Raw genomic sequence first — 14,533 nt, 5'->3', positions numbered from 1 at the left:
ATTCCCCTCCCCACTTAAATACTTCAATTTCAAATGCACTACAAAACATACTCCCACAACAGTGCTGTATTAGTATAAAACTATTTTAGTTCAATTAAAATGTCTAACTATCTACCCCAAAACCTACCTAAACTGCAATTTTCACTTTGAGCACTTCCAACATGTTCTCAGTTTTGTTTTCTTTTATCAGCTTATCAAATCTGGTCCTGCATTCCAACTGTTGGGAAAAAATAGTCATTAACTGCTAGGTAACAGCAGATTTTCCAATTTAAAAAGTAAGAAGATACACACGCTGTGTGTAAATATATTTTGCTATCTGAAACTACATATTAAAATTCATAATAGCAAAAAATTTCACCGCTCCAAGAGTCTGTTACAGCATTTAACTTTCAATATGCAATCCAGTAAAACTTTAAAAAGGATGGAACAAAATTAAGGCTAAAACATACACTGTTGTTGCTACCATACAAATGTGTACAGGTGGGGGGAAGTTCTGGTTGTTACCCAAATTGCCCTATAGTATAAGTATAAAGGATGGCTAACTTTCAGCTCATAGTTAACCAAAGAGTGATCTTATATGGTTGTGATTTACTCTCAAATTGGCTTCATGTCACCTTCCCCACACTTTTTTTTTTTTAAGTAGCGTGAAGTAGCAGCAGAAAGCACAATATTTTAGCCATTTGAGCATGTAGTATTCTCAAATTATCCCACCAACTGGAAGTGCTCTGTTATCTCTAAGCTTTCAAAATTGGAGCCATTACAGTCAACCGCACAAATCCACATTTAGCTTTTCATAAAAAGTGGATTTTTGACCCACTGAACTGGAAAGGCTTCTGTGTGGTTTTACTGATCTTTGACAAGATACCCCACAACACAGACATGCCAATCTGATGTTGGTGCGCATCTGCATTCAATTGTTTAACACTTATTGTTCATAAGTGGGAACTGATTTTCCATTGTTTGCAACCTGATCATTTAAAAAATTGTAACAGTTGTAGTAAATCAAAAGTTGAATGACTTGGTAATGGGTTGTGAAGCCTTTCACCTCTAGATAATACATTAACCTTTGGATTACACTGATGGAAAGCAAAAGTCATTGCTTTGGATGGCGGCTAGGTAGCCTATGTAAAAGGAATTGGTAGGCTTAACCCAATTCTAGGCAGAGAGGTGTCTGTATCATGACAGCAGTTACCATAGTGCCAACATTCGTGCTGCCTGCAGTGTTGTTGTAGCCATGTTGGATATCAGAGAGACTTTGGCTACATCTTCACTACCCGCCATATCGGCGGGTAGCGATCGATTTTTCAGGGATCGATATATCGCGTCATCCCCGAACGCGCTCCTGTCGACTCCGGAACTCCACCACCGCGAACGGCGGTGGCGGAGTTGACATGGGGAGCCCCGCGCCGTGAGGACGGGTAAGTGATCGATATAAGATACTTCGACTTCAGCTACGTTATTCACGTAGCTGAAGTTGCGTATCTTATATCGATTTTCCCCCTTAGTGTAGACCAGCCCAGGGTGAGTGAGGTAATATCTTTTATTGGACTATCTTCTGTTGGTTAGAGAGACAAGCTTTCAATCTTAGGCTATGTCTACACAGCCAATGTTGAAGCACTGCCGCGGCAGTGCTTTAACATTGGCTATGTAGTCGGGGGTCCAGCGCTGGAAGAGAGGTCTCCCAGAGCTGTAATAAAACCACCTCTGCCAGGGGAATAGCTCCCAGCATTGGGAGCATGGCTCCCAGCGCTGTAGCACTATATACTCTGCCACTTTACAGCGCTGAAACTTTCATCGCTCAGGGGGAGGGTTTTTCACACCCGAGAGAAGAAAGTTGCAGCGCTGTAAGTGGCAGTGTAGACAAGGCCTTACATAGAGTGTCTTCAGGTCTGTGTAAGCTCATCTCTCTCACCAACAGAAGTTGGTCCAATAAAAGATACTACCACATCCGCCTTGTCTTGCTAGCATTCTTGCTAGCAGTCTCAGCAAAGGAGCAAAATGGCACGTGAGCCTAGAGTCTTGTATTAAAGGTGGCCCCTTTTAGTCAGACTCAGTGGCATGGAGAAGCCATGGCTCTGCAGCATCTGTTTGGTTTTCATTTTTGTTAGGTGTTGTACAACCAGGACTTCTGACTCTATTGCTATTAATTCAGGACAGCAGCATTACATGGACTTTGGAGAACAAAAACTGAAAGCCCAATTCTAATGTTAGAGTAACAGCACACCAGGTTTTTATTTTAGAAAAGAGATAATAGCCATTAGACAGAAGAATAAGAAATCATTTAAAGATTCATACAGCTTAAGAACAGCTGCACAATTTATTTTGACGTTAAATTCAAGTCACGCAAAATTAGAAAAAATTACCACAGGAATCCACGTTTGTGTCTCAGTGATTTCAACATTAAACAGACAAATGCAAGCTATGACTTCTGTTTTTCTCCTCAATTCTGTTCATATTTTCATCCTCCAACCCTTCCTCACCCTGTTTGTCTCTTCTGTCTGCTCTGGACAGGGCAATGTCTTTGTTACATGTCTGTACCTCCCTAGTGCAATGGGGCTCTGACCTTTGAGTGAGGTTCCTAGATGCTACTGGAATACAAATAATTAATTGGTTTAATAAAAACAGCATCTTTTTATAGCCATCACCCCTGCGAAATCTAGCTGGGATCTCTTATATCTCCCTCCATAATAAAGATTCTGGATGCCAAATTATGCCTTGATTACACTTGTGCAAACCTTGTGTCTCCGTTGAGTTTGTACAGGCCTAACTATCAGTAATTTAAACAATTCTGTGTTGCTGCACGTGAAGAAACAGAATCCAACTTGCCCTAAACCAAGCTGATAAGAATGATTGTGAACAGAGAGTAAATCGGTTAAGTAGGAAGATGACATTTTTTATTTTCCACAGTAGAACTCTTTATATTTATTTATAAACAAAAAATTATGCCAAACCTCCAGTCAGTAGGCAATTTTAACTTTGGTGGTGCTAGCAGGCATAGCTATACTTCCAAAAGGCTCGATAAAACACAATCATGAAAAGGGTTATTACATTTAAAATGACAGTTTTAACTTGTGTCTAAAACGTGTTTTGTTTAACTTAGCATGCAGTCATAAAAAAATATATGCCTGCTTACAGAACACTTACAACCCAAACCAAAACTTACCACATTTATGGTATTGTCTAGAAACTAAATATCTACGAAATTAATGTCAAGGTCGCAAGCAAAAATTTTACATTTTGGAGATAAATATATGAGCAGTCTAACTTCTATGCATTATTAATGACACCAGTCATAAATTGTGCAGAATCCTATATCAAACAATAAGAGGACTATTGGTCACTATAAAATTGCAGAGATCAGAACTGCTCCAAGGGTAGGTCTACACTGCAGAGTCCTTATGGTGGCATGTAGAGTACATTACTGCACTCCCTCCTAACAGGGGTATTAATTGCAGGGCAGACTCTGAGGCACTGCTTAGACAAGTAAAGACATGCCTGAACCCTTTTAGTATTTACCATATAGGTCTCTCTACATACCCAAGCAGTATTTCCCCGAGTCTACACTGCTATTTTTAGCAATGTAGCATCCTACTTCCTCCCCACTTCCAGAGCCTATCCCCACTGCCTCCTCTCTGTCACAGCCTTTCACTGCTGCATATAGTTATACACCAGTGTTGAGACAGCCTGCTTTTCACTGCAATATGTAGCTAGATATATGCTACATATCACCAATGTGGTATGCAGTGTAGAGGTGCCTTTAGAGAATCAAAGTAAGATTTTGCACTTGTAGCAATGCTATACGGCCCATAATATCTAGATGAAAGTTGAAAGAACGTTACATTATATAGCATAAGCAAACAAAGCAGTCAAGGACAGTAATTCCTCACCAATTTGAGCTAATGACTTGGAGATCCATCACGTATAACTGAATATTCAAGTTAGTAAGTGAACAAACCATAAAAAGTCAGTTCTTTATTTTGATTATTCTAGAGGCCCCGATCAGAACTGGGGCACCATTGTACAAGGTGATATACAAACAGGTGAAAGTACAGTCCCTGCAAGAACAGCTTACAGTCATAATAAAGATATAAGCATATTGTGGAACATATCTTAAAAATAATGAAATCTTGATCATACCAGCACTAACTACAGCACCCTGCTGTTAAAGCTTTGGTCATTCACGGGTTCTGTAATGATTCTTAGTGTAATGACAAAGTATCAAAACAATACCATACAAAAGGTACTCTGAATCTGTACACAACAGTTGCAGAAATAGTTAAATATATGTGAAGAGCTGTGTACAATGAGAATGCTTATGTGTACACAAGCCCTAGGGCAGATAAATGTGCAGAAGTGCTGTTTGCTAACCTGTATACAAAATTAACATGTTCCTTGGATATGTGGACTGCCATAATTAACAACAGAAGATGTGTCCCACTATAAATACAGACTATACATATATATTGACTGCACCTTGAGACAAAGGCTTGGAATGAGTTATTCAATTCTGCAGTTACATGCACCTAACAATTTCAGGTTCTTCCCCCCATTCCCCCGCCTCTAGTTCTGAGAGGAAAGGGGTTTTATTTTTAAACCGATACTGTGCAACTATCTTACAATCAACTCAATTTTTCCACAAAACATCTTAATATCCATTTGAAATCTCCATCAAATTGAAACATATAGGACTTTTTTTTTAACACTATAAAAAGAATTTTACTGAATCCATGATCACTAATACCATAAACTGTTTATCAGTTGAGCTGTATGGGAACTAGAATTTCTGTTTCACAGGAAATTCTTTAGTTTTGAAACAAAATCAGAATGAAATCAAGAATTTAATATTGTTTTGGATCAACTGAAATGCTTCAATTTTTACGTTAATTTTTTATAATGTAAAATTAAACACATTTCAAAACAAAAAGTTGTCTCAAAGACAAAAATCAACACATTCATTTCTGAAAATGTTGAAACCAAATGTGTTTTGTTTTGTTTTTTTTCTGAAACTGATGCATTCTTGTAAAAAAGGCTCGATTTCAACAACCCGGCATTTTCTGATAGAAAAACTGGAAAATTTGCTGGAAAATTTTCAAGCAGTTCTATTTATCAAACTTTAATTCTGTCACCTGTTTATTTCTATTTTATACATAAATTCACTAGTAATATCTATATCAAATTTAAGATCTCTCAGTGTAGCTGACTATTCCAAAGCTCTGACTTTAGGCATAATAACTTTATTATAGTTAGCCTACTTGTATAAAATAATACAAATGCTTTATCTGAAGGGAAACTATAGTATTATAAAAAACCAATAACTTATATTTACACTATCATAATTTTTTTGCATACTGCTCTATCATTTTATTGAGTTAATAGCATTCAACTAAGCCCACAGAAATGTACACTCTTTGCATCCTTGTTTTCTAGCATTACTGATTTTAATTGTTGGTATTAAAGCAAGGATTGACTCTACATCATGGGTAAAGAACACTGTGCATGCAGTCTCCCCAAAATTTCAGCACAACTCCTTTGAATGAGGATTTCATCTTTTGAGCATTTACAAGCAAACCATCCAATTTATCAAATTTTGTGTAGCAAGCAATAAGCAAAAGCCTGGTCACACTGAAGCAATGGTAAAACCCTCAATGATTTCAAATCAGGTAAGAATTTCACCCAAGATGCTAAATATTTTTCCCCAGATGTATTAAAAATCTTCATATACACAAGATAATTTAATTTCACTGGAATACTCTATTAGACATCCCCCACTCCAACCTCTTGGCATTTGTTTATATCAGGGGTGCCCAATCTATGGTCCACCAGAAGATTTGATAACATCTGCGGCCTGCTTCAACACAATATACTAACAGCTGATTCATTAGCATTTTGTCCTCATGTTTACATCATTTTAGCTTACACAAGTGTGTCAATAGACAATACTGTACATAAAAACACCCTATCTAAATACATACGAAACAAGCTGAACTTACAATATAAATAAATACAGATGACTTTAAATCTTATTAAAATATACAGAATCTGTTTGGCCCCCACCATATGTGGTCCTCCTGTGTAATAAGGTTGGGCATCATTGGTTTATTTGAATAGGCCCATAAAAATCAATGACATTTAATTTTTACATAGTGTTTAGTACATTTTAACATAATATGCTTTGGCTTTATCATCGCATGAAAGCAGATATAGTCTCTAGATTGCAGATATATTGATTTCATTCTGATATCTGTCATGTATATGAAATTATGATTAAAAATATTAATTCTATTACATGGCTTAAGATACAATTGCAATAAAATCTTGCTTCATAGAAAAAAAATTTTCAGTGCTTATATGGCTTTTTTGAAGTGTAAAACTTTCAGAAGCCTATATTGAAACTCACCAAGACCATTCCTGCACTTTAGAGAGGAGACAGAAGATCTAGTCTAGTAATTAAAGCCTGGACTTAGGAAAACAGCAACTTCTAAACCAGTGGTTCTCAACCTATTTACCACTGTGGGCCACATATGCAGCTCTGTGTGTGTTATGTGGGTCACATTCACACAACGTACATACTACCTGTATGGCCCCGAGGATGTCACATGGGCCACAGCTGTGTGCTGATTGGGCCACAAGTGCCTCCGGGTTGAGAACCACTGTTCTAAACTCTACACCCAGCTTTGCCACTGACTGGATGTGTGGACTTGGGCAAATCACATACCATCTTTTTATCTGTTTCCCCAAGTGTAAAATGTTTGTAACTGTTACCTGCCTTCTCATAGATGTTACAAGGACTGATGTTTGAAAAGGACAATAAGTTCTAAGTTTTATTATTATAAACACACAAGGCTCTTTCAGTCACCCATTCACAATCAAACATAGAGGTTATCAAACGGACTTAATTTTTAAATTTTGACATTTTTACCCAAGCTTCTAAACGTCAAAAAAAAAGTATACAGTATAAAATTTCAAAGAGCTCTGACTCTTTAATGAGGCATCAAAATACTGTAATACAACAAAAAGCAACACTGCTAAGTCTCTTAAACCCCTGGACTTACATTATCAGCTTTTATGTGCCTGTCAACACTCAACAGTAAGAAGCAATGGTTTGCTCTTTGTCTCAAATTTAAAAGCCAACTAAACTCCCTTCCACCTTCCTGCTGAGAGTTTTAACTCCTTGCAAACTGCTGAAGCTTTGACACATCAGCAGCAGATAAATCTACAAAGTATGCAAAGGCCAGATACAGTCTCAATCAGCCAAGAGCCAAAACATGTTGTTACTTCCCATTCCACAAGTGCAGCTCCTAGAAATGACAAATTAAAAACAATACTTTTTCGTACCATACTGCATGCAAGCAAACTCTTCTTCTTTAAAACCAATTATACTTGGTTACCTTTGTCAGAGAGACTTATTTAAGTTACATTATTATCATCAACTTAAAGGCCCTTTGTTTTCAGCTTTTACTGAAAAATTTCAAGACTTTATAAAAACTATTGTTTGGTTTTTACTGATTTTTACCCAAATTTTTGACCACTCAAGTTCACAAAAATACAGATGATGTTAAGAAATGCAATATATTACATTAGAGAGATGTTTATTTTAATGATAAGTTAGTGTAAGTGTGAGGCTGTCTGTTAAAGTAAGACAATGTAATGGAAGATACACTCACATACTCAGGCATGTACACATGTATATGTACATTAATGTATAGTTCATTACAAAACCACAGCATTAAACTGTTATTACCTTCAATACTTTTTCTTTTCTCTATTTGTTGCTTTATTTCTTTACTCCCATACCCCAATATTAACCTCTATATTTACCTAGAAAACTGTCCAGTTAATTTTGTGTCTTGAACCTTCACCCATTTTTTAAAAAATTTATATTAAACACTAACATTTCCTGGAAATTTATCAGACATAATAAAAGCTGAACATGAAGGCCCTTTTATATACTTAAAAACTGAAGTGTAAAGAAGAAATGTTGCAAACAGTTACATAGTTTTCAATTATATACCTAAACTGAGAAGGAAAGAAATTTTATCTGATGGCTAAAAAACTTTTATTTTTCCAATGATACATTAAGGGTTTTTTTGTTGTTTGTTTGTTCTGTTTTGTTTTTTAATACTTTGCATCGCTACAGCACCCAGAACAATCCCAGAATAGTGTACCAATATCCAGGCATATAACATTTAGACTAAACAAGCAACTGAAAAATAAGTACAAACTTTATCAGTTTCAAGATCAATGTGTCTGAAAACGACAGAGTTGGGTGACATGCATGGGGTATTCTATTTAGCAGAAAACACAATTACCCATTGGAAAACCCTAAATTATACTGAATATAAACTAGAATATTCATAGTTTCCCTATTAGATAGCCAAACAATAACTCATCTAGATCTGGTGAGATTACTTTTCAGCGGTACAGATTAACTGTAATTCCTAGCAACATCAAAGTAACTACCAGTCATTGAGATACTATATTTATCAGCAATCCTGTAGAGATCAATTCCTTCTGCTCCCCTACAATTGAACAATACACAAACAATATACAAACACATTGTTCAAAATCTCCAGTGCCGACTCAAGGGCTTGATCTTGCTCCCATTCAAATCAACCAATGTAAAAAACTCATAATTAACTTTAATGGTGCAAGATCCAACCACTGAGTGGCAAAGTTATAATACAGTAGCGAAATAAATAAACTTTTAAATATCAACACTTTCATAATTTAAAAGAAAAAACCCTCACTTTCTCCTTACATCTTTGCGATGGAAACCAGAGATTAAATTTCTTTCCTTACCTGAAGGTCTTATATCCAGTGCTGTGCATGCAGCATTCACTTCACCCTCCCACACCCCACCATTTGTTTTGGAGGAGAACATCCTAAAGCGTTATGTAGCCTCTCCCCTTCCAAATGTTAATTTGAGAGCCTTCCAACCTTGACAGAGTCCTTTTAAGAACGGCCACAAGACAAAGTTTGGCATAGAGCAGGGGTGGGCAAACTTTTTGGACTGAGGGCCACATCTGGATATGGAAATTGTATGGCAGGCCATGAATGCTCATGAATTTGGGGGTTGGGGTGCGGGCTCCAGCTGGGGTTACAGGCTCTGGGGTGGGGCCAGAAATGAGGCATTCAGGGTGCAGGAGGGGACTCCAGGCTGGGACAAGGGGTTGGGGAGCAGGGGGTGTGAGGGCTCTAGCTGAAGATGTAGACTCTGGTGTGGGGCCAGGAATGAGGGGTCTGGGGTGCAGAAGGGTGTTCCTGGCTGGGACCAAGAGGTTCAGAGGGCAGGAGGATGATCAGGGCTAGGGCAAGGGTTGGGGTGCGGGAGGGGGGCCAAGGGTGCAGGCTCTGGCGACACTTACGTCAAGCAACTCCCGAAGCAGTGCCATGTCCCCCCTCCAGCTCCTACACTGAGGTGCAGCACCGGCCAGGCAGCTATGCGCATTGCCCTGTCCGCAGGTGCCGCCCCTGCAGCTCCCATTGGCCGTGATTCCCAGCCAATGGGAGCTGCAGAGTCAGCGCTTGGGGCGGGGGCAGTGTGCACAGTCCCCTGGCTGCCCCTACACGTAGGAGCCAGAGTGGAGACATGCTGCGGCTTCCGGAAGCCACACAGAGCCACAGCACGCACGGAGTGGGGCAAGACCCCAACCCCACTGCCCGGCAGGAGCTCGAGGGCCAGTTTAAAAGGTCTAATGGGCTGGATGCAGCCCGCGGGCTGTAGTTTGCCCACCTCTGGCATAGAGGTTTCTTCATACAAAAAGGATGTCAGTAGCGAAAAATTTAAAGCAGATCAATCCTTGAGTTTGAAATTGACCCACTCCTTTGCAAGCTCTTTTCTTACCATGAGTCACTAAGTTTCTTATCATGAGTTCAATACTTTCCCTTGGAGTTGGAGAACCTACAACCTACAATAACGCACATCATTGAGAAATACAATAGGTCAATATTTTTAACTTTTAAACAAGAATCCTACATTTATATTTCCACATTTTATGCAAAGTTTGGACTTTGTTCTATTCAACACACCCTCTGATTCATTAAAAAAAGTTATCAGATAACTACTTTCTATTTATTTGAATGGAAGCACTTTTTTCTTTTGAAATTCCATACTGTGCAGACTCATATGCTGCGTAAAAACTAAACAAAACCTGAGGAAACATCTGTGGTCAGGATAAATAAACCAATAAGAATTCAGTGTTAAAAAGTGGAACTAAACTGATTCAGCATCTGAGTACAGAGGAAAGAACTTTAGTTGTTTCGAGATCATTCACTAATGTTACAAGCACATAGAGCTCTGAAAGAGGCAACAACCTGTAGGATCACAGGCATTCAATAAGCCTTTGTTTCAAAAAAAATCAAAGAACTAATCAATTTCACTATAGATGGGGATATTCTGTAATATATGTCTAAAGTGGAAAACGCATGATCAAATCTCTCTCTCTTTCTCTCTCAACACAAATACACACAGATTACATATTAGGCATAAAATATTTCCTTCACTGAGATTAAGGACAGTAGAACTTTTATTATTCATTTGATTTGTTTCAACATTTTTAGTGCCCATTCTAAGCTCTGAGCACTTTGCAGCTGCTACAAGAAATATTTCACACAGAAAACTAGATGTCTAATAAACTTAGACAACCAAAACACCTATAAACCAAAACATGTCTATGGTTTGCTCCACTGACTACAAGATCAAATGTGGCTTTTTTAAAAACATTTGCCTCAACAATGGCAATAGCAGATCTTCCCATTTTAAATGGAAAGGGAAGGATGGATGCATCTGTGGGTGAATATTAACTTAAAACAAAGGGTGCTTGCATTAAGGGTGTCACCATGCACTCAGTTCAGAAGAGACAAAGAACCACTGGCATTCACCAGACTGTCCTTTTGTCTCAAATTGTTCACTCACTGATACTACTAAGAACAAAGACATACTGATAATTGAGTGTATATAGTAACATAAAACTCCATAAGTAGCAATTTAAAAAAAAAATAAGAAAAATTTTCTGAAGTGCAGCCCACTCAGATTATTCACAGCTGCTATTTGTGTATTTTTCTTCCACACAGAATGGTAACATGCATCTAGGCAGGTAGCAATTAGTTCTACAGATGTCAAAAGCTGTCTATATGGTTGCTAAAAGTAAATAACCCCAGTGACCATAGTGTAATGTGACACGTGTTTCTTATGGAGTTGTCAATGTAAACCCCTCCCTTCCAAAGAACAGACCAGATTTTCAGTGGGGGTAGTATCGGGTATATTATAGAAAAATCTCAATAATGAAATTTTTAAAAATCAAAACAAAGGAAACCAACTTGAAATCAAGCCAATTTAAACAAAAAAACTATTCAAAGTAACTTTGAGCCAAGCATCTCCTCAAGTCCTCCTGCAGTTGTTTGTTTTTTTGGTGTAGTTTTATAATCATTGTGCACCCCCCCCACATCCCCACCCAGGTGCTATGTGAAAGACCCACACAAGCAAAGGAAGAAAGTGACTGACTCTACAGAGGAAACAGTGGAAAGGATTGTACACAAAGTGAAGACAATTGCACAACGTAAACTGAAAAAAACCACAACAAATTTCTTTGTTCTAATAGCTTTCAGTTATAAACACGGTAGGTGTTTCATATAACGATAGCTGATAAAATATTTTCAGGAAAAGTCTGAATTTAGGTTGACCATGTCCCTTTAACTCGGTATATTTCAAAGTTGGAAAATAAGTCTTACCAAAAGTAACTTCTCCTTCGCCTGTTTTGTCAAACAGTTGAAAGGCCACCATGAACAATGCATCTGGAGCGCACAGGACTGATTCAAATGCCACAAATTCTTGAAAGGATATAAGCCTGCAAATAAGACAAGTAAAAAGGTGTGAAATCAATTACACATAGGAAATATAACTACAATTTAAATGCAAACTATGCAAGGCTAAGCACAACGAAAGTGTTGACTGAAGAATGGTACAAGATATTCTCAATGCTACATGTTGCAAAATTTATTAGTATGAGGATTGCAGACATGCTGTTACACCAGTGGATAGAAATAACTCTGGTGAGAGCACAAAATCCTTTTTCAATAGCAATTCACAGCACAGTGTAACATTACCAAACTAACCAGGTGCTTTTGAAAATCCCACCGAAGCAACTCAGGAGCATGAGTCCCTTTAACTTTTCAAAAGGTCATCCTTTAAGACCTCAGTGCTGTCAATCATTTCAAAGGGAATAAGCAAAATGTGTTATCTGTATGCTAGTAACATAGTCACTAGTGTACTAGTCACCCACTGCAGCCCTTGTGTATTGCACATAATGCCACAATTCTTCAAATAGTAGCCTGGGTCACCTATCAAACCACAGGTAAGTGCCAAGAGAGCTGTTTATACAAGTTCACTAGTATAATCAGGTTCTACAGTGTATTCAAAGTGCTGAGATGCAAGCAGAAATATTTTTCCTCCACTCAATTCATACGCAGTAATAAAGAATTAGGTGTATGAAAATCTCCTATTCTTCCTCTGGCATATCTGACAAGAGTCTGGTGGGTTCAGATTTCTCTGAGTTGTACCTGATGGACAAAATGGGGGCTCAACATCTTCTTGAGACTATAGGAAATGCAGTTTCTTCAAACTTCCTTGAAAGCACCCATTGTCAGAGAAAAGATAATGAATCAAATGACGGATGGATAGCTCAGTGGTTTGAGCATTGGCCTGCTAAACCCAGGGTTGTGAGTTCAATCCCTGAGGGGGCCACTTAGGGATCTGGGGCAAAAATCTGTCTGGGGATTGGGCCTGCTTTGAGCAGGGGGTTGGACTAGATAGCCTCCTGAGGTCCCTTCCAACCCTGATATTCTATGATCCATTGATTTGATCCAGTATGGCAATATTTACTCTTAAAACTTAACCACGAGTTCAATTCTTCAAACCCAAAGTAATAAAGAGGTGTATTACTCTTGTATTTATTGTTTACAATCTAAGCAAAATACATAGAACTTAAATTATTACCCATTATTATTTGTTAGGTGTTGACAAGACAAAATGAAAATAGCTCTTGTCCCAAAGAGCAAACAGCCTAAGCAGGATGGACAGAGTAGGCCGAATGCAGTAAAAGCCCAGAGGAAGGAATATTAGATTTTTCTTTAATCATTACTTATATTGCAGTTGACTCACTTCTTGGTGACACTGCAGAAGAAGCAATTCTTTAAAGGGGATTTCAATGAGAGAAAGCAGCATCTTGGAGATGAGAGTAGGCAGGGCATTTCATGCCTCAGGGAAGGCATGAAAGAGAGTTTAAAATGGTTGTAAAAGAAAACCAGACAAACAGGCTTGAGGCTGGCATCAATGGTGCAAGCAGAGATGGAGCAGATCTGTTTAAAGAAAACACTACCCATACTAGAAAGAAAAATATCCATGAATTCTACAGAAAACCCCAGCCCAAAGCAGTAATGCTTGAATTTGGCAATTGACATGCAGCTACTTTACATCCTTAAATAGTGAAACAAGCCCAATATTATTCCATACAGAAGGCAGTGAAGATAACAGCCAAACATTATGTTGGACTGGTTTATATATATATAAAGCATGCAGTGCTACTAAGGGTATGGCAGTTACAGAACCTGACAAATCATAAGGAAATAGCACATTGTGCACAATTTCTGTGTACCAGACTAGGATTAACAAAATTCCAGGCATTAAAGCAGGGGTTGGCAACCTTTCAGAAGTGGTGTGCCAAGTCTTCATTTATTCACTCTGATTTAAGGTTTTGCGTGCCAGTAATACATTTTAACATTTTTAGATGGTCTCTTTCTATAAGTCTATAATATATAACTAAACTATTGTTGTATGTAAAGTAAATAAGGTTTTTAAAATGTTTAAGAAGCTTCATTTTAAAATTAAATTAAAATGCAGAGCCCCCCGGACTGGTGGCCAGGACCCATGTAGTGAATGTGCCACTGAAAATCAGCTTGCGTGCCGCTTACGGCACATGTGCCATAGGTTGCCTACCCCTGCATTGAAGGATGCAGCAGGAGTTGTTTTTGGTTTTTTTTTTTAATTTGGGACACATTCTCTGTCAGTACTTTCAAGTAATAAAAACCCCTAATAAGTCTGAGATAGATTATTAAAATAACCTACATACATTTTTAAAAAACAATTATTCATAGTTATGGGAAGATTTAAAGTATACCAATGTGATGTTCTAGCTAGCTATTACAGAAGAGACATTAATATCTTCTGTGCCAGCTGAATTCAAATTAACCCAATTTTTACATGTTAATTAAACCAGCTATTTTCTTCTTATTGTATTTTTGCTCCTTAAGCAGACTAGCCTACTAGTGATTCCCAACAGATCTACTCTAACAACAATGACGTATTCATTTACTTCTATTATGACCATACAATACAGTAACTGAGCGGTAATTTTTCAGTCAATTACACGTGGTTCTTAATGCTTAAAGATGCTGAAATAATGCGTACTACATAGCCATATGCTTAAAGCTCTATACTGCACAAGGCCAGTTGCCTGGGTAACACATTTTCTTTCTG

General features: G+C 37.9%; 1 protein-coding gene across 3 annotated transcripts in view; it reads right to left on the bottom strand.

Moving 5' to 3' along the window:
- Positions 1 to 14,533, bottom strand: part of SLC25A13 (solute carrier family 25 member 13) — a 133,316-nt gene that overhangs the window by 72,481 nt on the left and 46,302 nt on the right. For all 3 annotated transcript variants that reach the window (XM_045004521.1, XM_045004522.1, XM_045004523.1), the window contains one exon: positions 11,731 to 11,846. In XM_045004521.1, the coding sequence (XP_044860456.1) occupies positions 11,731 to 11,846 (116 nt within the window). The remainder of the gene's footprint in view (positions 1 to 11,730; positions 11,847 to 14,533) is intronic.

The sequence above is a fragment of the Mauremys mutica genome, chromosome 2 (genome assembly GCF_020497125.1).
Source record: "Mauremys mutica isolate MM-2020 ecotype Southern chromosome 2, ASM2049712v1, whole genome shotgun sequence".
In the NCBI taxonomy this organism is placed as follows: domain Eukaryota; kingdom Metazoa; phylum Chordata; order Testudines; family Geoemydidae; genus Mauremys; species Mauremys mutica.
This window is presented reverse-complemented; position numbering and strand designations above follow the sequence as displayed.